The sequence below is a fragment of the Coregonus lavaretus genome, assembly GCF_964263955.1.
Source record: "Coregonus lavaretus genome assembly, chromosome: 3".
In the NCBI taxonomy this organism is placed as follows: Eukaryota; Metazoa; Chordata; class Actinopteri; order Salmoniformes; family Salmonidae; genus Coregonus; species Coregonus lavaretus.
Genome location: NC_139990.1, coordinates 69,871,521 through 69,897,555, shown reverse-complemented (window position 1 = coordinate 69,897,555; position 26,035 = coordinate 69,871,521). Strand labels below are relative to the sequence as shown.

The 26,035-nt window shown below is 43.3% G+C and overlaps 2 protein-coding genes across 2 annotated transcripts; one reads left to right on the top strand and one right to left on the bottom strand.

The window, feature by feature from the left end:
- Positions 1-4,172: 4,172 nt before the first annotated feature.
- Positions 4,173-10,088, top strand: LOC311112996 (guanine nucleotide-binding protein G(I)/G(S)/G(T) subunit beta-3-like; the record flags this gene model as incomplete). Its single annotated transcript, XM_084156119.1, has 8 exons — positions 4,173-4,229; positions 6,661-6,806; positions 7,996-8,059; positions 8,281-8,443; positions 8,621-8,687; positions 8,974-9,175; positions 9,495-9,711; positions 9,982-10,088. The coding sequence occupies 8 exons, from the start codon at positions 4,173-4,175 to the stop codon at positions 10,086-10,088; spliced, it is 1,023 nt and encodes a 340-aa protein (XP_084012245.1).
- A 963-nt stretch (positions 10,089-11,051) lies between these two features.
- On the bottom strand, positions 11,052-21,893 carry LOC311120941 (uncharacterized protein). The gene is made up of 6 exons (XM_084157909.1): positions 21,785-21,893; positions 21,275-21,432; positions 15,043-15,163; positions 12,945-13,880; positions 12,773-12,843; positions 11,052-11,710 (listed from the first exon to the last, which is right to left on the bottom strand). The coding sequence occupies exons 2-6, from the start codon at positions 21,410-21,412 to the stop codon at positions 11,618-11,620; spliced, it is 1,359 nt and encodes a 452-aa protein (XP_084014035.1). The 5' UTR covers positions 21,413-21,432; positions 21,785-21,893; the 3' UTR covers positions 11,052-11,617.
- Positions 21,894-26,035: the final 4,142 nt, after the last annotated feature.

Here is a 26,035-nt window from a genome sequence, read left to right as displayed (position 1 = left end):
AAAGTGAGAACAGTTAACAAACCCACTGGAGAACTTCCTTATTTGGTGAGTGGACAGCCATACCTTTTTCTTTTAAACCTCAATTGTTGTTTTCTTTGTTTAATAGTTTTGATTGGATATGTGAATAGATGTGTAAGTGAAAACCTCTGGTCACAGTAGTGCTGTATGGAGCTCTTGGTTGAAATAGATTTGTACATTTTAGTCATTTAGCAGACACACTTATCCAGAGCGACTTACAGGAGCAATTGGGGTTAAGTGCCTTGCTCAAGGGCACATCAACAAATATTTTATCTATTCGGCTCGGTGATTCAAAGCAGTGACCTTTCGGTTACTGGACCAATGCTCTTAACCTTTTACTGCAGTGGGCTAAATCAGGGTCACACAGAGTGATTTTTGGTAGTCCTAAAAAATCTACTTTGAAACAAAAGTATACACCTCACACACGGTTATGGGCTTTAAGAAAAATAAGAAACCTGTACCATGTCAGATATAGAGTTGAAATGTATTCCATTTTTAGTTTGCATCCCAATATTACACTTTATATACATCACAGAAGACTGACATATAACAAAGCTGTTTGACATAAAAAACAGGATTTTAGTCAGGTTTTTAAAAATAATTATTAATAATATTAATAACATTCCACCCATGAGGCCAAAGAGGGCGCTTTTGGTCATTGACTACAGGAAAGGGCTACGTGCTAGGCTATCAGCTGCCTGCTGCTGCCAGATTAGTTTGGGGAGTGTAGAAGTACTTTTAGTTCTGGATTGAGTGTGCCCTGATTTTGTCATATAATCAAAGTGAGTGGGTCTGGGGGATAAGTATCAATTTAATTTGATAGCACTATGACGAGGGTGCCATTTAATGGCGACAAATAACAATACATTATCTCTAACGTTTATCAATACTGTAAAATATATCAATCACATTTTTCTCTACAACATGGTAGGGAATTTAATTTAAGAAGCATGAAAGCATGGCAGCATGCTCGATTCCTTTGAGATTACATGGAAAAACACCATTAACTTGGATCTAATATAATTATTGAATGTTTTACGTTATATCATAACAAGGATTTACATAGGATTTATATATTATAATGCATGTAATATTGCTATTGCACTACTACTGCGCTACTCTGCTTACAGATAATCTTGAAGGATAACATTCATTTAATCTTCTAAGTGGATTTTTCCCATTGACAGACTGCTGACACCATGGCTGCTTTTACACAGGCAGCCCAATTCTCATATTTCTTTCCACTAATTGGTCTTTTGACCAATAACGTTAGATATTTTCACCTCAGCTCTTTTTCAGAGCTGATGTGATTGGTCAAAAGACCAATTAGTGGGAGAAAAAAAATCTGAATTGGGCTGCCTGTTTAAACGCAGTACATTTGAATGATCACATCATTTTTTTAAGTGTTTGTTTTTTAAGAGCATTGTTTCCTCTGATTTCCTCTGATACATCCATTTTGGAATGAATTTGATTCTCTGCCAGTGGTATCACTAGTGTTGTGGGTGTCTAGCTGGCATAGGTGCTGAAACTTGGTACTTTGTGTTAGACTCTTTCATAGCACGGAAATACAGTTCAAGGCGTCATCATTCAAATCAAAACTAAAGTGTCTTGGTACAAATTGGAAACAGTTCTTCAGTCCCATTCTGAGAAAAGTCTGTTTTAGTGCTAAATAAAGGTTTAGCCACCGGTCACCATTAATTATGTAAATAAATTATATGGCTATTACTGTAGTAAAGGTTATTAGACAAAAAAAATATCTGCCTAATAGTATATGAAACAATACTAATGGTGTGTCAATAGTGAAAAGGTGAAACATTTACAGTGAGAAAACAAGATCTCATTCCTACAATCACTAGCTCACGTTCAAGTTCATTGTCCATTTCATACAGAAATCACCCATCGAAAGGAGGCGGACAACCTCAAAGATCAGATCACTGTCAGCTATCAATCAATAATTAAGATTAAGATCACATTATTGGTCAATAGCTCACTTCCTACCCAATTTTTCCCGGCAGACCCGGGATTCGAACTGGCAGCCCTCCGGATGCTGCTGGGTCTCCTCTCTAACCGCTAGGCAATAATCAATCACTAGTGTGAATATAACACCTGCCTGTGTTCTTTGGATCTCATATACTAGTACTTTATTCAACTATTTGCCTTTTGCTGAACATTTTACCACGATCATCAACCATAAACTGAACAAGAATCCTCATCCTACAGAAATCACCCATCTCACCCTATCTTAGATTTTAACCACCCATTATCTCCCTTCTCCCTCCCTCTCATCCACCACCACCAGTTTCCCCCTCCCTCTCTATCTCTCTCTCTCATCTCTCCATCACACCCCTCCCTCTCTCCATCTCTTATCCAGATGCAAAGAGCAGTCAGTAATCGGATGAGAGCAGATTTGATTCAAAAGGCTTCCCTTAAAATCTCAGCCACTAGGATTTAAACTCACTCTCTCCTGCGTCGCCTCTACACACAGCCCTCTCTCTCTCTCTCTCTCTCTCTCTCTCTCTGTGTTAATGTACTCCACTCTGCGACAACCTCTAGCAGCCATTTAATCACATGCAACAATGGCAGGCCAGGGTCTCAGGGACAGGATGGCAAAAGGGCAATAGCACAGTTGAAACACTTTCAAAAACGGTCTCGTTTTATTGGGTTAGTACTATTTATAAAAGTAATTTTCTCAGGGAACCAAATATATGGCCTAAATCAGATGAAGGCTAGATAAGGTGACCATTGTGGATACTACTCCCTTTAGGTGAGGGAGCAGGACACCTATGAGCGCGCAATAGATGGATGCAATCGCCTTAGGGTTAATTGTTTTAGGCATTTCTATATTTAGACATGTACGATTTACAGTGTTTTCATACATGCATGTAGCTTACAGTACTAGACAGATAGGAACAGCAAGGAACAATAGAAAGTGAATATCTTTCTCTCTCCGAGTCACTGCCTCCTTCTCTCTCTCCCTTTCTACTCAAACAAATGAGAGGCAAATTAATTTGGTCATGAGATTTGACAGAGGCACTTTAGACAAATAGAGAGAGAGAGAGAGATTGCAGCAAAGAAACACGATCAAAGCCAGGGATATAGGCTATTCTTCTCCAGGTAGTTTTCAAGGTAAGAGAGTAAGATCCGAATAATTTAATCTGTCACAAATATTATGCAAATATGTTATTAGATGCGTGGATGTTACATGAAATGTTATGTTATGTTTTAAAGTAAGGGTTATCTTCTGATTTCATAAAAAATAGTCTGATGCCATTGCCAGTCTAAAAGTTCCTAATTTGATAATGTGACAGAGATACTTTAAATAGTTGATCCATACTTTTTGTCTTTACTGTATAGTAGGCCTAACCTGAGAATATTTTGGTCATTGAAAAAACTATTCAGTCCTCACTGATTCAGTCGACATTATTAATTGCATCATTAGAGCGTTGTGATGTGACATCACTGGAATCACAAAAAGATAGGTGCTTTCAGGGCTGACATAAGATTGGAAAGCTTTCAAAGTATATGGCACTAAAGTATATTGAGTTAGAAAAGGGCAGAGTAAATACTGTGTTTGTTTACCTAGTATAAGCATGAAGAGAGATGTGTGAAAAGTGAGAAAAGTGTTAGTATTAAGATGACACACCATACTGGTTTGAGTTTACAATCAGGGTGGGAAAGTATGTTCATGTATATGCAGTATGTGCCATATTAACTAGTTAATATAGTTGCACGCTTGTATGTGTGCTTTCGTACGTGTGTGCATATGCATATCTGTGCAAGGGAGCTTGTTTGACTATGGGTGTGGGTTTGTGAGTGTATAGGTATTTGTGTGTGTGTGTGTGTGTGTGTGTATGTGTGTGTGCCTGTGTTTGTGAGGGTTTGCAAAGTAGTTGAGGGAGGTTTGAATTGCAAAACAGTAGCTAAACAACAAAGAAAAGAGAGGGTAAACCTTGATCTAAAAAGCTGGTAACATGCATAAATATCTAACGTGTTGCTGTACACAGGTAACAGACATTGACATTACAGTGAGAAGAGTGGATAATGAACTGATAAGATACAATTTTCTATTTTTTCCCTCTCTTCCCCAGGATTACATCTGCTCACCTGATTTCACTTCCTGTCTCCATCGGTGACAACGCCTACCAACCGTTGCCATGGGTGAAATGGAGGCGCTGCGAAAGGAGGCGGACAACCTCAAAGATCAGATCACTGTCAGTTATCAATCAATAATTAAGATTAAGATCACATCATTGGTCAATTGCACACAAGGTCCAACCGAATTTTGACATCCACTTTTAACCCAACCCCTCCCAAAGACACACATACAGTACACATACATACAGTACATATACAGGTTTTGGAGAGGTGCGGGGGGCTGCCACACTGGGCACCCGGGGAGCTGTTGTTGTGGGGGGTTAAGAGCCTTGCTCAAGGGCACAACGGCAGGCAATGGCATTTAGGATTTGATACCAGCAACCCTCTATTTGCTAGCTCACTTCCCACCTAATTTTTCCCGTCAGACCCGGGATTCGAACTGGCAGCCCTCCGGATGCTGCTGGGTCTCCTCTCTAACCGCTAGGCAATAATCAATCACTAGTGTGAATATAACACCTGCCTGTGTTCTTTGGATCTCATATGCTAGTACTTTATTCAACTATTTGCCTTTTGCTGAACATTTTACCATGATCATCAACCATAAACTGAACAAGAATCCTCATCCTATAGACCACCAAAGGCCACCTATAGACCATCAAAGGCCACCTATAGACCACCAAAACCCAAATTAGAACTGGGCAAAAGAGCTTTTACCTCAGGGCAGTGAAGTCCTGGAACTTCTTGCCAGATTACAAATAATGTCTAATATATATGGTAATAGGAATATGGATCTTTGTTTGTGTTTTTGTGCTTTTACTTTAGCTACTGTTGTTTTTCATATTTCTATATGTTTTTTTAAAACATTTCTTAAGGACTTGGAAGACTAGCCGTTGGGCTGATACAATAATATAAAATCCTAACTGTTCTGATTCTCTGGACAGTAAGGTGTAAAGGTGTTCATAACACCACAGTCATAGTCATATCTATGACAACAGTTATGACCATACATCCCCACCCCTGACCGCTCTGTTCGTCCAATGGCAGAAGGAGTAGGTGTAAACAGCAGATTAGTAAAATGTAATACGTTTTCTTCTGAGACCAGGTTGCAGCAGCAGTAGCATACCTTGAAAATTACAAAAGTTATGACAGTGGTTTTTAGTTAAGTGGACCATAGTTACAGTTGAAGTCGGAAGTTTACATACACTTAGGTTGGAGTCATTAAAACTTGTTTTTCAACCACGCCACTAATTTCTTGTTAACAAACTACCGTTTTGGCAAGTCGGTTAGGACATTTACTTTGTACATGACACAATTAATTTTGTAGACCTCCACAAGTCTGATTCATCCTTGGGAGCAATTTCCAAACGCCTGAAGGCATCACGTTCATCTGTACAAACAATAGTACGCAAGTATAAACACCATAGGACCACGCAGCCGTCATACCGCTCAGGAAGGAGACGCGTTCTGTCTCCTAGAGATTAATGTACTTTGGTGCGAAAAGTGCAAATCAATCCCAGAACAACAGCAAAGGACCTTGTGAAGATGCTGGAGGAAACAGGTACAAAAGTATCTATATTCACAGTAAAACGAGTCCTATATCGACATAACCTGAAAGGCCGCTCAGCAAGGAAGAAGCCACTGCTCCAAAACCGCCATAAAAAAGCCAGACTACGGTTTGCAACTGCACATGGGGACAAAGATCGTACTTTTTGGAGAAATGTCCTCTGGTCTGATGAAACAAAAATAGAACTGTTTGGCCATAATGACCATCGTTATGTTTGGAGGAAAAAGGGGGTTGCTTGCAAGCCGAAGAACACTATCCCAACCGTGAAGCACGGAGGTGGCAGCATCATGCTGTGGGGGTGCTTTGCTGCAGGAGGGACTGGTGCACTTCACAAAATAGATGGCATCATGAGGAAGGAAAATTATGTGGATAAATTGAAGCAACATCTCAAGACATAAGTCAGGAAGTTAAAGCTTGGTCGCAAATGGTTCTTCCAAATGGACAATGACCCCAAGCATACTTCCAAAGTTGTGGCAAAATGGCTTAAGGACAACAAAGTCAAGGTATTGGAGTGGCCATCACAAAGCCCTGACCTCAATCCTATAGAAAATGTGTGGGCAAAACTGAAAAAGCGTGTGCGAGCAAGGAGGCCTACAAACCTGACTCAGTTACACCAGCTCTGTCAGGAGGAATGGGCCAAAATGCACCCAACTTATTGTGGGAAGCTTGTGGAAGGCTACCCGAAACGTTTGACCCAAGTTAAACAATGCTACCAAATACTAATTGAGTGTATGTAAACTTCTGACCCAATGGGAATGTGATGGAAGAAATAAAACCTGAAATAAATCATTCTCTCTATTATTATTCTGACATTTCACAAAGTGGTGATCCTAACTGACCTAAAACAGGGAATTTTTACTAGGATTAAATGTCAGGAATTGTGAAAAACAGAGTTTAAATGTATTTGGCTAAGGTGTATGTAAACTTCCGACTTCAACTGTATTATGACCATAACTTGACCATACACAACCATCCCTCTACAGGAGGCCCGAAAGGTAGTGCAGGACACCACCCTGCAGGAGGCGGTTGCCGGGACGGCGCTGGTGGGGCGTGTCCAGCTGAAGACCAGGAAGACGCTGAGGGGTCACCTGGCCAAGATCTATGCCATGCACTGGGGCACTGACACCAAGTAAACACACATACACCATACACACGAACACACATACAAACAGGCACACATACGTACGCACAGGCACGCATACAAACACTGGACCACTAGCTCAAAGTAGACAATGACCCTTCACACACTTCTAGCCTGCACTCTTTTCCTGAGAATTGCTTGTTGAGTCGTTCAAGTATTCATTCAAGTATTCATTTGTTCGTTCAATAATTTCTGTTCGTTCTATCATTAGTCATTATGTAATCTATCTTTTCATCTACTCATCCATTCATTCAAACAGATTGCTGTTACAAATATTGCTATAGTTTAAAACTGGTGTCATGTGGTGCTCTGTGTTTATTGGTTAATTGGATTGGCGTTGCAATCCCATAGCTGGTTTTAATTGGATGAATTAGTGGAACCAGGAAACACTTGACTGACTGTCTGGCAACACTTTAAACCAACATTATCCCTGAATCAGTCAATTATTGCTGATACTATAACTTGAATGTGCACTAACCCACCTTTTACCCTTTCTTCTTTCATTTTGTCCTCTCTCCTTCTCTCTCCCTCATTTCATTTCATCTCATCTCTTTCTCAGTTGTAGCAAGTTAGTAACTTATTAGCTTGTCTTGTGTTTACAATACTTAGGGTATCCTACATTTGGTGGGTCTAGAGATAGCTTTTACTAACTGAACTAGTCCTGGGCTAAGAGGTTCTGTAACAATGCCTCTCACTGTCCAATACAATACAATCCAATACAACTTTATTGTCCCTCAAGGGGGAATTCATTTGGCAACTGTGCACACTTAACAGACAACATATTCACACATACTCCTCCATAGTGGCTAGATATATATAAATACATGATACACAATATCATCATTATCATCACCAGCATCATCATCAGCATCAACCTCCCCATCATCATTTGTGCTGGAAACACCCGTTAATAGAAATAAGTGGAGTAGTATTAGTCAATTACCATGTCATGGCTTTTTAGCTCAGTCATAATAAAGACGGATTGCCATTGGGACAAAAGAGTCTCTGTATCTATTATCTATCTATCGGTCTATTTATCTTGAGCTGCTGCAGGTCCTTGGATCTTTTAGTGTACTCTGTCTCTCACCTTCTCTGCCTCGCTCTGTTTCTCTGTCTCTGGTTCTGTCTCTCTGTTTCTGTTTCTCTGTCTCTACACCTGTCTTGTTCTCTCTACCAGGTTTTGTGTCAGTGCCTCTCAAGATGGAAAGCTCATAGTGTGGGACACCTTGACCACCAACAAGGTATGGCGGGCCACGTCTGTGTTTACAGTCTGGGTCTGGGGAGTTTTAGTCATGGGACAGTGTTTTTGCATGAATACGGCATGTAATGACAATATACTGTAATATCAAGTGCTCCCAAGTGCTCATATAAGTGCTCACATTGACACATGCGCGTTCACACACAGGCACGTACACATACACACACTGGTTCACGTGAGGAATCACTGTCCTTGTCTGCTCAGGTGAACGCCATCCCTCTGAAGTCGTCGTGGGTGATGACGTGTGCCTACGCGCCCTCAGGGAACATGGTGGCGTGTGGCGGTCTGGACAACATGTGCTCTATCTACAACCTTAAGGGCAAGGACGGCAACGTCAAGGTCATGCGTGAGCTGGCCGCACACACAGGTACCCCACTATTTGCATTCATTAAGACAGCATCACTGGCAACGCGTTTAGCGATGAGTCATTTCGATCAAACTCAAAGTAAGAACATACAAGGTGGTATTTATATAGTCTATCCAATACAGCAATCGCTCATTCCTGTGTTATGTGGCTCTGATGGTGTTCTCTCTTGTTGCCCAGGTTACCTGTCCTGCTGTCGTTTCCTTAGCGACAGTGAGATCATCACCAGCTCTGGCGACTGTACCTGGTAAGATCATAGAGATGGAGTCTCTATGTGTCTGGTGTGCAATAAGGGGTTACAATGACTGACCAGAGATCAGTCCAATCTGTTAATGCTACCATATCATTCTAATTCTATGGCTTATCCTGTACCCTTCATTGGATACGCATAGTCTTATCTATTGTCTTTCTGCAATGGTGTCCTAAACATTCTCCCTTCTTTCGCAACCTTCTCTTTTTTGACCATGTCCCTGCTGTCTTCTTTACCCCCCTCTATATCCATCCTCTCCTCCTCCTCCCTCCAAACTGTATAGTGTTCTATGGGACATTGAGACAGGGACAGAGAAGACCATCTTCGCGGGCCACTTGGGTGACTGCATGTCCCTGGCCGTGTCCCCCGACTTCAAGATGTTCATCTCGGGGGCGTGTGACTTCACGGCCAAACTGTGGGACATCAGGGAAGCCACCTGCAGACAGACGTTCAGCGGCCACGAGAGTGACATTAATGCCATTGGGGTGAGGACAGAGGACCCCCAGCATTTATTCATTTATTTATTGTTTATTAATAGTTTAGTATTCTGATATAGTCAGATGCATTGCACCCGGCAGTTCACGTGGACAAACAAAGACTTCCAAGTTTTTACAAATTGAAGCTTTTAAAAAATCCATATCAAAACATAGTATACAAAAATTAATGAAATGCAACTGTTTGCTCAAACAGTTGATTCGTTTAATGAGGTAAACAAAATCCTATGGCCGCTCTGTAGCTCTCCAGAACCACAATTAGAGAGACCACTGCTCTGACCTCCTCCTCTGTCCTCTCCACTCTGTCCAGTTCTTCCCCAATGGTAATGCGGTTATAACGGGCTCAGACGATGCCACCTGTAAGCTGTACGACCTGAGGGCAGACCAGGAGCTCGTCACCTACCAGGACTCGGGCATCATGTGTGGGGTGACCTCCCTCGCTCCGTCCCTCTCCGGCCGCCTTCTACTGGCCGGATACGATGACTTCAACGTCAACATCTGGGACATGCTTAAAGCCGAGAGAGTGGGTGAGTACGGAGGGAGAGCGAAAGGGAGGTAAAGAGAGTGTGGGTGAGTACGGAGGGGGAGAGAGAGGAGAGAAAGAGGGTGACTAGAGGGGCTGGAGGCAGAAAGAGAGGGAGACAGTGTGGATAAGTAGAGGGGATGGTGAGAGGAGAAAGAAGGAGAATGTGAGTGGGACAAAGGGAGAAAGCGAGGGAGAGAACATGTGGATGCATTGTAGACAAACATAATATTTGCATACATTCTATACTGACGTAATTCTCTTCATGGCTCAGGAGTGCTGGCTGGTCATGACAACAGGGTGAGCTGCATCGGAGTATCCTCGGACGGAATGGCATGCTGCACAGGATCCTGGGACAGCTTCCTGAAGATATGGAACTGAGACAGTCTTCTAGAGAACAGACAGAACGAAAGACTAAGAAAAGGAGAGGGGATAGAGGAAAAATATAATGAAAACCTGGTAGATTCAAGAGGGGGATGGGGGGGAGACTAGGAAGCCATGGGTGAAAGAGGGTATTTATTGTTTATTATTCGATTTGAGAGCAGGATTGTGACGAGAAAGTATGTCGTCTCTACCTACTTCTCTCTCACGTTTTGAGTTGGGGGACTTTTGTAGAAAAACATGATCGTTGTATCAATGAATGATTGATTTTATGTCAAGGTTCAAACTGAATTCTAACATTATATGAATATTTTTCCAGCATTTTAAAGGATGTCATAAGAGCAGATGCCAAATGGAAACAGTAGACATATGGATGAAATAACAGGATAAAAGAGCACAAAATAAATTACCACTGATAGACTGTAGGTTTACAATAACTAGGTTGTAACATGCTTTTATATTTGAGGAGAGTTACAATGTTTGTCAGAGGATGAATACGTAAGCATTAATTTGTTTCAAGCGGATGTTTGTGTGTTGGTTATAATTCCCTCGTTAGCTTTGTTTGTTTTTCTATTAGAATCAATTGTTTAGCCTGCAGATTTCTACATTAGTGTCTCTGAAAGTTTACGTATGTACGTTTTTAATAGGATATGTTTACCATGAGTTGGGGCCTAATCTTTTGGCCTACTTCCCGATGTCTAGTCACAAAAAGGCATAAGTGCTCCCAGTAAACCATTGGATGGACAGATGGGATGATATAATAGATCTTATGGTTCACTGACAACAACAACAAAAAATCCAACAGCACAAGACTATAATATTTCACATTGGTCATAGAGGACGAGTTTAAACCTTGCATGGTTGTGTATATCTAAGTGACAGTAATGGCTACACGTGGGTTGTTTTACCACTGTCGTGCGAGCAAAACATAGTAGCAACTCTGTACAGCACAATAACTCAATTTGCAGTGACAAGGTGTATTTTTTATTTTAAATCGCATCACACACACACTTGACCATTTGGACAGCCTTTCTTTACCATCAGAACACAGACTGTGCATATAGTAAATCATTTATTTAATTTGTAAAGCGCTTCTCACACTTAAGGCGCTAAGTAAAGCCATACCTTAAGACTCTAATAAACATGTAATCCTGCTTCAAACTTCTTGATGCTTTCTGCCCCCACCCCGCCCCCAAAGGCGTATTCCAATTAAGAGCATAAAAACGGATTCCGATTGAAAGCAAATGTATTTATTTATTTATTTACATAAAAGGACAGGATAGCAAAAACACTGATATGGACGTTTGAAATAAATGTAAAGAAAAAACTGTCAGACAATAAATCATATCGATGGCACTTCCAAAAACATCATGTACACAAATTATAATTTGTTAGCAGTTTGGAAAAGTCAGTTAAAAAAGGCTGTACACTTTCAAAAAAGGCTTGTTTTTTTAGAAAGATATAGAAAAATGGCAAGATTCTGTACACTGGTCCGTTAGTGTTTGTACATGTTCTTATGCCACATCAGTCTATCGGTTCTCCTTGTCCAGGGACACAGTCAGGACTCTCCGGTCCATCTGACCCAGCCTCTGTCTGTCTGGGGTGGACACCTTCAGCTTCATCTGAGGGGTAGAGGGGGAAGAGAGACAGAACCATTCAGTTAGACCAGAGGTTTAAACTTTTGTGATTGTTCATTTTCCTCTGACCCACCAAATAGATCAATCCTGTTCCTTACCCAGGCTTTAGAGTGTGCAGACATGAAAGAATGAGAGGGCAAGAGTGAGATATCGATGCAAGTACATGTTACGTTAGGGCTGGCACAATTACCGTATAACCGACCGTTATGGATGAAGACAGTCATGAAAATAAAATAAAGTTTCTCTTCAAAAACCATTTATTTATTTGTATTAATGTGGGACGAACAGCCGACTGAAGACGGGACTGCTGGGAAGTCGTGCGGTTGAGGCAGTTTCTGCATTAACATGGACTCTTTACAACGTGATTAAACTTTGTTGCTCCTTGCTGAAACAGGCATGGTCTTGTAGCACACATTGAAATAGAATGAATAGAACGGGCTTGAAACCTCTAACCCCGGCAACTTGACTGGTAAACCGATTGGTAAACGCGCAATGACTCCCTGGTACTGTGATGCAATCATTTCCATGGTAATGTAGAATGATCATTCAAATGATGTTAACAGATGTCACCATGTAATTGGATGTATTTTTTGTTATGTCAGTTGAGTTGAATCAACAAATCACAGCACATATTGATGGGTACACTTGCAATGGGGTTCCCACTAGGTGGGCCAGCAGCAAAGTCCAAATTGCTAAAATGTATGAAAACAAAATTTAACTTTTCGGTCTTAATTAAAGTTTAGGTTTAAGGTAAGCAGTGTGGTTAAGGTTGGGTTTAAAATCAGATTTGAAGAGACATTTCTGAAAGACAGGGTTTACGGCTTTAGCGCTTGCCCAGATAGTGACACAACGGCCGCCAGTCCAACCATTATGCCATCACTGACATGAATGGGGACTCCCACACTGCTACTGCGAAAAAACAACAAAAATAAAACATGTTTTTTCCTATTCTAACAGTTATAACGGAGACGCGGTCATTTGGCTGACCAATAACCATCATCTGAAATTCCATGACTGTCACAGCCCTAGTGTACACCATCTATATACCTGTTCCCGGGGGGAGTTGGTCTCCTTGAGCATCTGCAGAGGGGAGCGGCCTTCAGCCACGAGTGCCTTGTCTGCCACACGGGAGAGGAGAGAAAGTGTTAAATAAATAAAATAAAATCACATCACACACAAGTTAGCTAAAGATTATAAGACAACAAAAACACCCACGCACCTCTCTGCTTCTGTTTGACCGACTGCCCCTTGTTCTCATTGGCTGTGTTCTTGTTTCCAACCTGGACGGAGCGTGGTGAAAAGGACGAGCCCCCCTTGCCTCTTCTCCCTCTGGCCCTCACCCCTGTCGGCCCGAAGCCCTTCCCTAGCCACTGGGGCTTGAACACCACTTGACTGGGGCTCTTGGTGTCGAAGGTGGGGCAGCGGATCCCAGTGGCTTTGGGCTGCTGCTGGCTCACACTGGGGCTTGGGCCAGTGGTTGTGGGGGATGGTACAACAGGCGACTCTTGCGTGACAGGCATCACTGGCTCCTCCACTGGTGTTGGGACCTCCACTTTCTCCTCCGCTTTGGGCATCTCCGTAGCAACAGTGACTTCAGTTAACTCGGTAACGGTGGGGATGGATGGTTCAGCCATTGGGGTCAGAGGTTGTGCGGGGTCAGAGGTGATTGAGGGAAGGGCATACGCGTGGTCAGGTTCGTCCTTGTGGAGTTCAGCAGCAGCATTGTCAGGGAGAGGAGACTCAGGGCTTTCGTGGTGCACCTCGGCCAAGGTCTGGGATGGGGCGATGCCGTCGTGGCAGGTGATCAAGCTCATACTCAGGCGCTTGTGTAGTGAAGACTCCTTGGCCTCGTCAGCTTCCTCCAGAGTGAAATCGGCATCGACTTCTATCTGGGCCTCCCCCACGAGAACGAAGGGGCTCTGGATGAGAAGCGTATGACTAGTCACGCTCTGGGGAGAGGGCCGGATCATGTCACCTGAGACCTGTGATGGCTGAGGGGAGAGAAGGGGCTCACTGGAGCCCAACTCTCCCTCCACCACTGCCGCCTCCTCCACGTTGAGGTTGGGAAACGTGTTAAAGGGCGCAGGGGCAACTATTTCTACAGAGTCACCGTGGAGGAGCATGCCGAGGCGACGGGCGAAGGAGCCAACTGTCACTGGAGGAACAAATAAAACAAAGTCAAAAGTTTTCAATAAAACTTGTGTAAATTTGACAAAAACCTTTTTGAAATGCATTGAACAGGCAATGCTGCATCTACAGTTTAGGGCAGGGGTAGCCTCTGCAGAGTCCCCAATAACAATGTTCCGGTTTTCAGGTGAAATGGAAAGAGACTTCCACTTTGGACATTAACAAGGCGACACTCCATCTTAACTCCTCCACATTTACTGGATTGGATTGAAGAGAACATCCCCCCAAAAAAAATCATTCTCGTCAAGACCAGTAAGTAGGGGGGGAAATCTAGTTTCAGGTGTTTCTTCTACGCCTGCTACGTTAGGTTAGGGGTGGGCAAACTACATATCTGACCAGCGAGCCCATTCAAGACAGCCCTCCGTTGAATTTCCAAAGTTGTCGAGCCTAAATTTGATGCCCACCCCTGGATCTAAAGGCATCCGCATGCTTCCCATCCGAAACAGTTTGTGCATATATTATCACGAAAGTTTGAAGTGTTGGTATTGGGCAAGTGTTTCTTCAGCTGTTCGTGCGCACACAAAAAATTATTGAGGCAAGCCGAACTTCGGTAGCCGAAGTCTACACCCCTTCGTCAGTGATTGGTCAACAGTATGGATTCTTCAATGAACTGTTTGTTGTCATTCAACAAGAGATTACTCTTTTCATGCACATTTTTTCCTTGAGAAATACTGCACCAAACATCTTAGTTAGATGTAAAATTTTTACAGATTTGAGTTCTTAGATGAATTCTGACTATTGAGGAAGTTTATACTAGCTACGGCAACTCAAAAGGGACAAACAATACTATTACCCTTTTCTAGTTTTTCAGTGAATATTTTTTAAGGGAGTATGCGAGGCACAGATGTTCACGTCACCTAGCCGAGTTCGGCTAGGAACAAATCAAACCTAGTATGCAGATGCCTTAATGCTGTTTATCCAGTCAAAGAAACTGGATGCCATCCCCGTCGCTCTGTCACCCCCTGTTGGTGTTATTCTGATGTGTATACAGGGATCATCTGTGAAAGAGACCTTGGTCTCAGCATGACCCTGTTAAAATAAATCAAATAATTCTAACCAAACCCAAATAAACCCTAGGCATCCTTCCAGTGCTTGACTGGATAGCTTTGCCACTTGGTTAAGATAGTTACCTCTCATTGAGTCCTTCATTGGGGTGCGGGTGACGCCGACTGAGGGTGACCGAGGGTCGCTGGCTAGAATGGAGCAGTCGCTCTCCACCACAACTGGGACACAGGAGACAGTTCCACCCACCTGAAAAACATCAATACATTATTGTTAAACATACATACAGTTGAAGTCTGAAGTTTACATACACTTAGGTTGAAGTCATTAAAACTAGTTTTTTAACCACTCCACAAATTTCTTGTTAACAAACTATAGTTTTGGCAAGTCAGTTACTTTGTGCATGACAAGTAATTTTTCAAACAATCCAGACAGATTATTTCACTTATAATTCACTGTATCACAATTCCAGTGGGTCAGAAGTTTACGTACACTAAGTTGACTGTGCCTTTAAACAGCTTGGAAAATTCCAGAAAATGATGTCATGGCTTTAGAAGCTTCTGATAGGCTAATTGACATCATTGGAGTCAATTGGAGGTGTACCTGTGGCTGCCATTCAAGGCCTACCTTCAAACTCAGTGCCTCTTTGCTTGACATCATGGGAAAATCAAAAGAAATCAGCAAAGACCTCAGAAAAAAAATTGTAGACCTCCACAAGTCTGGTTCATCCTTGGGAGCAATTTCCAAACGCCTGAAGGTACCACGTTAATCTGTACAAACAATAGTACGCAAGTATAAACACTATGGGACCACGCAGCCATCATACCGCTCAGGAAGGAGACGAGATGAACGTACTTTTGTGCAAAATCAATCCCAGAACAACAGCAAAGGACCTTGTGAAGATGCTGGAGGAAACAGGTACAAAGGTATCTATATCCACAGTAAAACAAGTCCTATGTCGACATAACCTGAAAGGCCGCTCAGCAAGGAAGAAGCCACTGCTCCAAAAACGCCATAAAAAAGCCAGACTACGGTTTGCAACTGCTCATGGGGACAAAGATCGTAGTTTTTGGAGAAATGTCCTCTGGTCTGATGAAACAAAAATATAACTGTTTGGCCTTAATGACCATCGTTATGTTTGGAGGAAAAAGGTGGTGCTTGCAAGCCGAAGAAAGGGCATTTTTACTAGGATTAAATGTCAGGAATTGTGAAAAACAGAGTTTATATGTATTTGGCTAAGGTGTATGTAAACTTCCGACTTCAACTGTACATATACACAAACGTATGTGGACACCCCTTCAAATTAGTGGATTAGGCTAGTTCAGCCACACCCGTTGCTGACAGGTGTATAAAAATCAAGCACACAGCCATGCAATCTCCATAGACAAACATTGGCAGTGGAATGGCATTACAGAAGAGCTCAGTGACTTTCAACGTGGCACCGTCATAGGATGACACCTTTCCAACAAGTTAGTTCGTCAAATTTCTGCCCTGCTAGAGCTTCCCCGGTCAACTGTAAGAGATGTTATTGTGAAGTGGAAACATCTAGGAGCAACAACAGTTAAGCCACAAATTCGTAGGCCACACAAGCTCATGGGTTTCCATGGCCGAGCAGCCGCACACAAGCCTAAGATCATCATGCGCAATGACAAGTGTTGGTTGGAGTGGTGTAAAGTTCCCCGCCATTGGACTCTGGAGTAGTGGAAACGCGTTCTCTGCAGTGATGAATCACGTTTTACCATCTGGCAGTCCGACGGATGAATCTGGGTTTGGCGGATGCCAGGAGAACGCTACCTGCCCCAATGCATAGTGCCAACTATAAAGTTTTGTGAAGGAGGAATAATGGTCAGGGGCTGTTTTTCATGGTTGGGGCTAGGCCCCTTCGTTCCAGCGAACGGAAATCTTAACGCTACAGCATACAATGACATTCTAGACGATTCTGTGCTTCCAACTTTGTGGCAACAGTTGTGGAAGGCCCTTTCCTTTGACCAGAAACAGCGTCGCCGCCCTGGATCCAGAGATCCCGGCGCTTTCTTCCCAAGGGGCTTCCGATTCGAGATCGGATCCGGAGGTACCTACGCCTTCGCCCTCTGTTCTGGCTCCCTCTCCGGTGGCTTCTACCTTGGGCTCAGATCCTCAGAGCTACCACCCTCATCTAACAGTGAGGCTGCCTGAGACGCCGGCCCATTCATCATCCACGATGGATCCTACAGCTGGCTCTGGTCAATTCGGGCCCCACCGCCCTTCGTTCCTCGAGGGGTTTCCGAAACCACCCAAGGCGAAAGAACGGCCGGACCTCCTCAGCCATTGCACCAGCTGTTGTCATCAGCAGCTCTATTGTAAGAAACATCTTGGTTCCCGGAGCAAAAACCCTGTGCTTTCCTGGAGCAGGAGAACAGGACATTACAAGGCTGCTTCCGACCGATGCCGGGAGCTGACAGTGTCGTAGTCCACGAGGGGTCAAACGACATCAGGATAGCTAGCTCGGAACTTCTGAAAATTGATTTTAAAGAACTGATTCTAGCACTGAAAGATTCCAAAAAGAGGCCAATAATGTCAGGTCCGGTACCATCGTTGGGCCGCGGTGTGAAAGATTCAGCAGGCTACTGGCATTACAAACCTGGCTAAAAGATTACTGTAGCTCTTTTGGAATCACTTTTATAGATAACTTCAACACCTTCTGGAAACAGAAGATGCTCTACAGGAATGATGGAGTCCATCCAAATCATCTTGGCTCCTGGAATCTGTCCACGCATTTCAAGGCTGCATTGAGACAATGACTTATGACCCAAGACCAGCTCAGTTAATCCCTACCATTGTGTCGCTGAGTTGTCATAATGCTGCATCAAATGTACATTATTCCAGGGGCGTTGGCAGACAATGTAAGTAGCTTAAATGTATGTCCCCCTGCTCTGAACACCTCTGTTGATCCTACAGCTATTGTATGCAGTAATCATGTGCCTATGAACCAGAGTTATACTGTTAGCACTGAGGTGGTGTGCTGTAGTAGGAAGTCCACTGTGTGCAGCTCCAATATAAATAACATGAGCAAGTCTACTTCTGATAAGCTTCCCAGTAAAGCATTAAAAACAATCAAGCATCCCAGAAAAGTGCTAAAAACAGCCCATATTTACATATGAATCCTAAGAAACAAGGTTCATGAAGTCAATAACTTGCTAGTAACAGATGACATTCATATTCTGACTATTTCTGAAACTCACTTAGATAATACCTTTGATGATACGGTGGTAGCAATACATGGTTATAAAATCTACTGAAAAGACAGAAATGCCAATGTGTTGCGGTCTATATTCAGAACCACATTCCTGTAAAGCTTAAAAAAGGATCTAATGTTAAATACTGTTGAAGTAATATGGCTACAGGTTCATCTGCCTCATCTAAAGCACATTCTTGTGGGAAGTTGCTATAGACCACCAAGTGCTAAAAGTCAGTTTCTGGACAATATGTGTGAAATGCTTGTTCAATATCAATATATGTGATATCAACAGACAGGTATATTTTCTGGGTGATTTAAATATTGACTGGCTTTCATCAAGCTGCCCACTCAAGAAAAAGCTTCAAACTGTAACCAGTGCCTGCAACCTGGTTCAGGTTATCAGTCAACCTATCAGGGTAGTTACAAACAGCACAGGAATTAAATCATCAACATGTAATGATCACATCTTCACTAATGCTGCAGAAATTTGCTTTAAAGCAGTATCCAAATCCATCAGATGTAGTGATCACAATATAATAGCCATGCCTAGGAAAACCAAAGTTCCAAAGGCTGGGCCTAATATTGTTTAGAAGAGGTCATACAATAAGTTTTGTAGTGATTCTTATGTCGATGATGTAAAGAATATTTGCTGGTCTGTGGTTTGTAATGAGGAACAACCAGATGCTGCACTTGACATTTATGAAATTGCTTATTCCAGTTACTAATAAGCATGCACCCATTAAGAAAATGTTTAAAAACCGAAATCCCTTTGGATTGATGAGGAATTGAAAAATGGTATGGTTGAGAGGGATGAGGCAAAAGGTATGGCAAATAGGTCTGGCAGCACAACTGATTGACAAACGTACTGAAAATTGAGAAATCATGTGACTAAACAAAAAGAAGAAACTATATTATGAAACAAAAATAAATGATTAAGAAATGACAGTAAAAAGCTTTGGAGCACCTTACATGAAATGTTGTGCCAAAAGGCAAACTCCGCTCCATCATTCATTGAATTAGATGGCTCATTCACCACAAAACCCACTGATATTGCCAACTACTTTAATAATTTTTTCCATTGGCAAGATTAGCAAACTTAGGCATGACTTAGGCACTTAGTTCCAGCAACAAATGCTGATACTACACATCCAAGTATATCTGCCTAAATTATGAAAGACAAGCATTGTACTTTAGAATTCTGTCAAGTGAGTGTGGAAGAGGTGAAAATTATTGTTGTCTATCAACAATGACAAGCCACCGGGGTCTGACAACTTGGATGGAAAATGACTGAGGATAATAGCCGGACGATATTGCCACTCCTATTTTCCATATCTACAATTTAAGCCTACTAGAAAGTGTGTGCCCTCGGGCCTGGAGGGAAGCAAAAGTCATTCCGCTACCTAAGAATAGTAAGCCCCCTTTACTGGCTCAAATAGCCAACCAGTCAGCCTGTTACCAGCCCTTAGTACATTTCTTGAAAAAATGGTGGTTGATCAAAATGAGGCTCAGTAGTGTGTGTGGCCTCCACGTGCCTGTATGACCTCCCTACAACACCACCTCATCAGGAGCATGCCCAGGCGTTGTAGGGAGGTCATACAGGCACGTGGAGGCCACACACACTACTGAGCCTCATTTTGACTTGTTTTAAGGATCAAAGTTGGATCAGCCTGTAGTGTGGTTTTCCACTTTAATTTTGAGGGTGACTCCAAATCCAGACCTCCATGGGTTGATAAATTTCATTGATAATTTGTGTGATTTTGTTGTCAGCACATTCAACTATGTAAAGAAAAAAGTATTTAATAAGATTATTTCATTCATTCAGATCTAGGATGTGTTATTTTAGTGTTCCCTTCATTTTTTTGAGCAATATATATACACCTTATGGAACAGCGGGGACTGTGAAGAGACGCATACAAACACTAGCACTCTACACACACGTACATTGTGGTGTAATAATGTACTGTTCTCTTTGTTTTATATGTAATGTAAGTGCCTTAATGTGTAGAGTCTCTCTGCCCTATCGTCTCTAGTAATCTTAGTGTTCAATCTAGTAATGTTGGCACAGATTTTAAAAAAAGTGTATTTGATGTTCTCTTTTTTTTTTTTTTCATTTAGCAGACGCTCTTGATTGTTGGTGTCCAACCAATTCAGGAAGTGAATCAGAATCACTTTTATAGAGCCCCACAGTGGAGGTGTCATAATACCCATAAAACCTAGGGGTCAAACAGGAAAATGATTCCAATTGTTTTTCCACTATTTGTTTTTCCCCATAGGGGATATTAGAAACACTTAAAATAAGGGCTGTGTTTCATGTAAGCTTACCTTGGCGTGACATTTTGATAACCATGGAAATGTATCTCGGACAAGGTAACATCCATTTTTCGGCTCTATTTACTCAGATTCTAAAATGCTAATTAGCGTCAAAGTAGACATCATGCAAAACTACAAATCCCTGCAAACTCCTGCACAGCATCTCTAGCTCACACCTTTGCTAACAGGCACTGTCAATGTAAAACTTGCACAAGACAGTTCACAGAATTGTCCATGTACAGAAATGTGTCCAATTTATTCATTACCTACTACATTTAGCTAACATTAGATAGTTAATCCAGAGATTCTTACCTTTGCCTGGATTCAGCAGTCTGTTCCAGATCATCATGGAATTTGTAGTTCTTTATGATAGCCACATTAGCATTTAATTTTGGGGGGTAAATACAGGCCAATATATTGATAAGTCACCTTGTCCTAGAGAGATTTACAAGGGTATCAAAACGTCACGCCAGGGTAAGCCTACATGAAACAGCCCTTATTTTAAGTGTTTTAAAAAATTGTGGTAAAACGATTGGAACTATTTCCCTGTTTGACTGCTAGGTTTTATGGGTATTATGACACCACCGCGGGGCTCTATACGCCAAGTACAGTTGAACCAAAATTAGACTTGGTGAAATGGTGCTGCCAATAACAGACAAAATATACAGCCAAAACAGACAGGAATTTACACAATCTACATACAATACGGATACAGTAAACATTGAACAATTATACATGATACGAGAGTATTCAAATGCATGAGTTACAAGTTATTAAATAATAAACCATTTTCAAATAAAAATGCTGGCCCAAATGAAAATGAAAAACGTTACCTGAATGGGTGTGCGGTCAATGGTTACAGATGGAGACCGTGGGTCGACAAGCTGAGAGAGACGATCATGTCTAATACGCTGGGTGGGGACTGGTTTGGGCGTTGAGGCCACAGCAACCTTGCTCTCGCTGGATCCCATGACGATAGATGGCTAATGTCCTGAGACAGAAGTTAGACGAAAGTTAAAGTTAGAGCAAGTTTGCAGTGCCATTCATTGTTTTCTATCTAGTTAGCTAACTTTGTTAAAAACGTGCTCTTGTTTTTGAAGCCAAATTAAAAAAAGTATTACTTAGGCAATTTACAATCATTGTGGATAACTAGCAAAAACTTGCTCAATCTAACTAGTAAACAAGTCACGTTAGCTAAACCAAAGATGCGGGTGGATAAACTCAGTTTAACAAAGCTATATTCAAGCTAGCTACAAAATAAGGTTCTTGCTCTTCGATTATTTGTATGTGACTCACATGAAACTGCTAGGTAATAAAGTAGCTTTTAGAAAACAATGACTTACCTTGCACGTTTAGCTAGAAGTAAGTGTCCTTTAACTTTGTCGCAGCAAAATATGAGGATTTAATTTGTGAAAAGCATGCGTCCAGTTATTTTCAAACCAGCCAATCAGTGAAGTTGGTGCCTCCGCCTTCCCAACGGAGATTGGCTGATTGCGCCTACGACGTCAAAAATGGGCGTGGTTTGCTACTGAAAACACATTTAAAACCTACACGACGTCTGGCAATGCATTGGGGACAAATTTGCAACAGTTTTCACATTTGAACTTGAGCCTCTTGAATGTTGTGCGATGCAACATTATTTGAAAGTCGCATTCTTATCTCGTGAACGGGAATACGGATGTGAAGGAACATGTTTGGTTGTGCTATACCCATAGAAAGCGGCCAAAATACCGTATCTGTGCAAAACCGATAGATTAGTAAAGTTCAATGATGTATATAAACCCATAAAGTTCTATACAAAGTAGTCCTTGCAGCAGATACTAGCAACTGCATTTACAATTTGCTGTTTTGTGCTGTAAAAGCAGCCTAATCCTGGGTATTTTTGTCCTATTTGGGTCTACTCTACAGCAACTGACTAAGAAAAATTTAAATTCGGGAAATAGTGTCAATAACCACGTTTCCATCCACAGTTTTTATGTGAGTGAAGTCATACCGAATAAAATAATATCAAGACAACTGTGATGGAAACAGGAGTTTCAATACAATTTTATAAATGCATTTGCTGCTGACAGATAATTTGTTCGTTTGACATGGTGGGATCTTGAAATGGTGGTGGAAACGCCTTTATTCGCAAATATTGATATAATAACCATGTTGTGTGGTCCTCCCACTATGACTAAGGAACGCAGCAGTTTATTAGGCTACAGATGAAAAGTTAAGATGAATTTCACAGGGTGGCGTTCAACAAATATAAATATTCTCATTGTTATCCATAATAATCTCATCATGTAGCCTATATTGCCCACCCTCACTGCATCTGCAAACTGTTGTCTAGAGCGCACATGCCAAAACGATTAGTTACCGGAGTGTAACTCCAGTTCTATGAGTGGAGCGGAGCCCCATAGGGGAGCTCTGCTCCTAATGGTTTACCCTCTGCCCTAAGGCAGCAGCAGCCTGAGACAAAATTATGCACACACCTACAGCCAATAGGAGTACAGGTGTCCCTATAAGAGGGGGTGCCTCCCCTCAATCAGCCTCCCGAGATATTTTTCTTCAGCGAGACTAGAGAGGGTCGGCAGGGCCTTAAGTCCTATGGGGCTCCGCTCCACTCATAGAACTGGAGTTACACTCCGGTAACTAATCGTTCTATATCGTGGAGCTCCGCCCCATAGGGGAGCTCTGCTCCTAATGGTTTAAGGCGGAGCGTAGCGCTCCAAAATGTACTCCCTGCCGAGCCTAACACTTCCCATCGAAACGAGAAAGTCAAACCTAGCAATGGCTGCAACCGAGTCCCGCAGTACTGCAACTAAAAACCCCTACGGGCGTCACAATATACCGCGTCATCGGTTAAAAGACCCGCCCCACCTAGTCCAATGGCAATGCCAATGACTAGTGGGCAGATCACCAGAATAGAAGCCATACTAATCTGTACTAGCAGATAGATGTGCCTCAATATCCTGTGAAAACACTACCGACCACTAATGGAATGACATCAAGTGTCACTCTACATTATGAACGCGGTAGACCGCCTCACTCACTCAATGGAATCCCAGAGATTAGTGGGCAGGAACAAAAACATGAGTCATACTAACTGAACAAGCAGATAGATGACCTCATACTCTGTTAATCAACGCATGCCTCTACTGTACTGACCCTGTCAGTCAGGATTCATGCCACAAAATATGTTTTCTTATCCAAAGCGGACCTGATGGAAACCCAGTCCATAGTCCTGCTTTTCCCTCTCTTCCTAGCTCCAGATCTCCCTTCAGCTATGCTGAGTACAGACCGAGCCAAAGAGTTAGAAAACACATCTGTCAAAAACACGTCTTCCTAACCAAAGCGGACCTGATGGAAACCTGTGTCCACAGTCCTGCTTCTCCTCTCTTTCTTGCTCAAGATCTCCCTTCAGCCACGCTGAGTACAGATCAAGCCAGAGAATTAGAAGACATATCTAAGAGATAGAAACGGATAAATGGAGACGGCGTCGACCAGGATGCTGCTCTACAGATATCCTCTACTCCTGTTCCTCTAAAAAGGGCAGTAGAAGCCGCTACTCCACGAGTGGAGTGAGCTCTGATACCCTGAGGCAATTGCCGCCCTGCTACCTCATAAGCTGTCTCAATGCCTTCACAAAGCCAGTGAGACAGCCTCTGTTTTGAAAGTGGTCTACCTAGTGCAGCCGCACCGTGACACACAAACAACTGAGGCGATGACCTAATCGCTGCTGTGCGCTCGACGTAACACGCCAAAGCGCGTACCGGGCACAGGCGATGGAGCTTCTCCTCACTCCTCTCTCTATGAGGAGGAGGAGAAAAAGCCCACAGCTCCACGGTCTGTGACCTATATGAACTCTTAATAACCTTCGGCACAAATGCCGGGTTAGGACGTAACACTGCTCTGCTCAGGTCACCATTGATGGCCAGGCAGTCAGGTCTCGTCGAAAGAGCACACAAATCACTGACCCGCTTAGCTGTAGTCAAAGCGAGCAACAGTGCTGTCTTGATAGACAGCATCTTGAGGGGTATTTGATTCAATGGCTCGAAGGGCGACTTACATAGCGCTTCGAGTACCAAAGCCAAATCCCACTGAGGAAGTGTGACTCTAGGTGTTGGCCTAAGTCGCCGCGTTCCTAATAGGAAGCGTTTCACTAGAGGGTGACTAAAGACATTGTCTCTGCCAAAACCCTCATGACAAGCTGAAATCGCTGCTGCAAACACTCTAATCGTGGCAGGCGATTTTTGCTTATCAAACATGAGCTGCAGAAAAGAGAGAATACTCTCCACCTGACAGCTCATGGGGTCCACACCTTGTGTGACACACCATCGTGAAAACACGTTCCATCTACTGGCATACATCTTAGAAGTGGAACTGGCAAGTGAACCCTGTATGGTCCTGATCACTGCATCAGATAACCCACGGCGCTCTAGCCTGTCCCTCTCAGCAGCCAGGCCTTCAGTGGTTGGCCGATTATGGGCAATTTCCCTATCGTGCCAGCCGCCTGAGACAACGCGTCCCGTCGATGTGGAATTGGCCAAGGTGGCGCAATCAACATCTGACTCGTCTCCACAAACCACAGAGCCCCCGGGCGATCGGGCGCTATCAGTATCACTGACAGCCCCCCTGACCTCACCCTGGCTAGCAGTGGGAGAATGCAGGACAGCGGAGGGAATGCATACAGGAGAACTCTCGGCCACGGTTGGTGCGCAAAGGCGTCCCTTCCCAGTGGCGGTTTGTCCTGTTCCCTCAGAGAGAACCACAGAGGACATTGCGCGTTCACGCGTGACGCGAATAGGTCCACCTCGGCTCTCCCGAATTGTTCCCAAATCTGGAGAACAATGTCTGGATGCAGACACCACTCGTCGTCTCGAGGACCCCCTCTTGACATGAGGTCTGCTCCTACGCTCAAGTAGCCCGGAATGTGTGCTGCTCTCAATGAGCGAAGGTGCTCGTGAGCCCACAGCCACAATTCCTCTGCCGCCCGATGGAGAGCAGGAGACCTGACTCCACCCTGGCGATTTATGTGGGCTACTGTGGTCCGGTTGTCTGACCAGACCAGCACATCGCGACCCCGAAGGGTAGACGCGAAGTGGGTCAGAACCAGTCGAACCGTTTCCAACTCCAGGAGGTTGATGTGACGACCTGATTGAGGCCACATACCTCCTATCGCTTGTGTCTGACATGTCCCTCCCCATCCCGTCAGGGACGCATCCGTGAATACTGGGATGTGAGAGGACACCTTTCCTATCGGGACTCCGTGCGTGAGAACGCGCGAGTTTCTCCAATAGTTTAGGTCTGCACTGAGCGAGAGGGGAACCACCACCAACCGATGACGTTGACGCAATGGGTCTAGTCTTAGTTGGGCGAACCATCGCTGCGTCCTGCGCATGTGCAGGAGTCCCTGCGGAACCACAGAGTGGGCTGACGACATGAGACCCAAAAGTGACATGATCGACAGCGCCGTCACCGTGTGATTCGGACGACACTTCCTTAGGGCTAGCAACAAGGCTACCCTTCGGGGGTCCGAAATTCGAGCCCTCATCCTCACAGTGTCTAGCTGTATCCCCAGGTAGACAATCTGATGAGTGGGCCAGGGC

Excerpts from the sequence above, each read along its gene's own strand:
- LOC311120941 (XM_084157909.1), bottom strand. The coding sequence starts at position 21,412 with ATGGGATCCAGCGAGAGCAAGGTTGCTGTGGCCTCAACGCCCAAACCA. Across the intron at positions 15,164-21,274 it reads TTGACCGCACACCCATTCAG|GTGGGTGGAACTGTCTCCTG; the intron begins GTAACGTTTTTC and ends GATGTTTTTCAG. Across the intron at positions 13,881-15,042 it reads AATGAAGGACTCAATGAGAG|TGACAGTTGGCTCCTTCGCC; the intron begins GTAACTATCTTA and ends TTGTTCCTCCAG.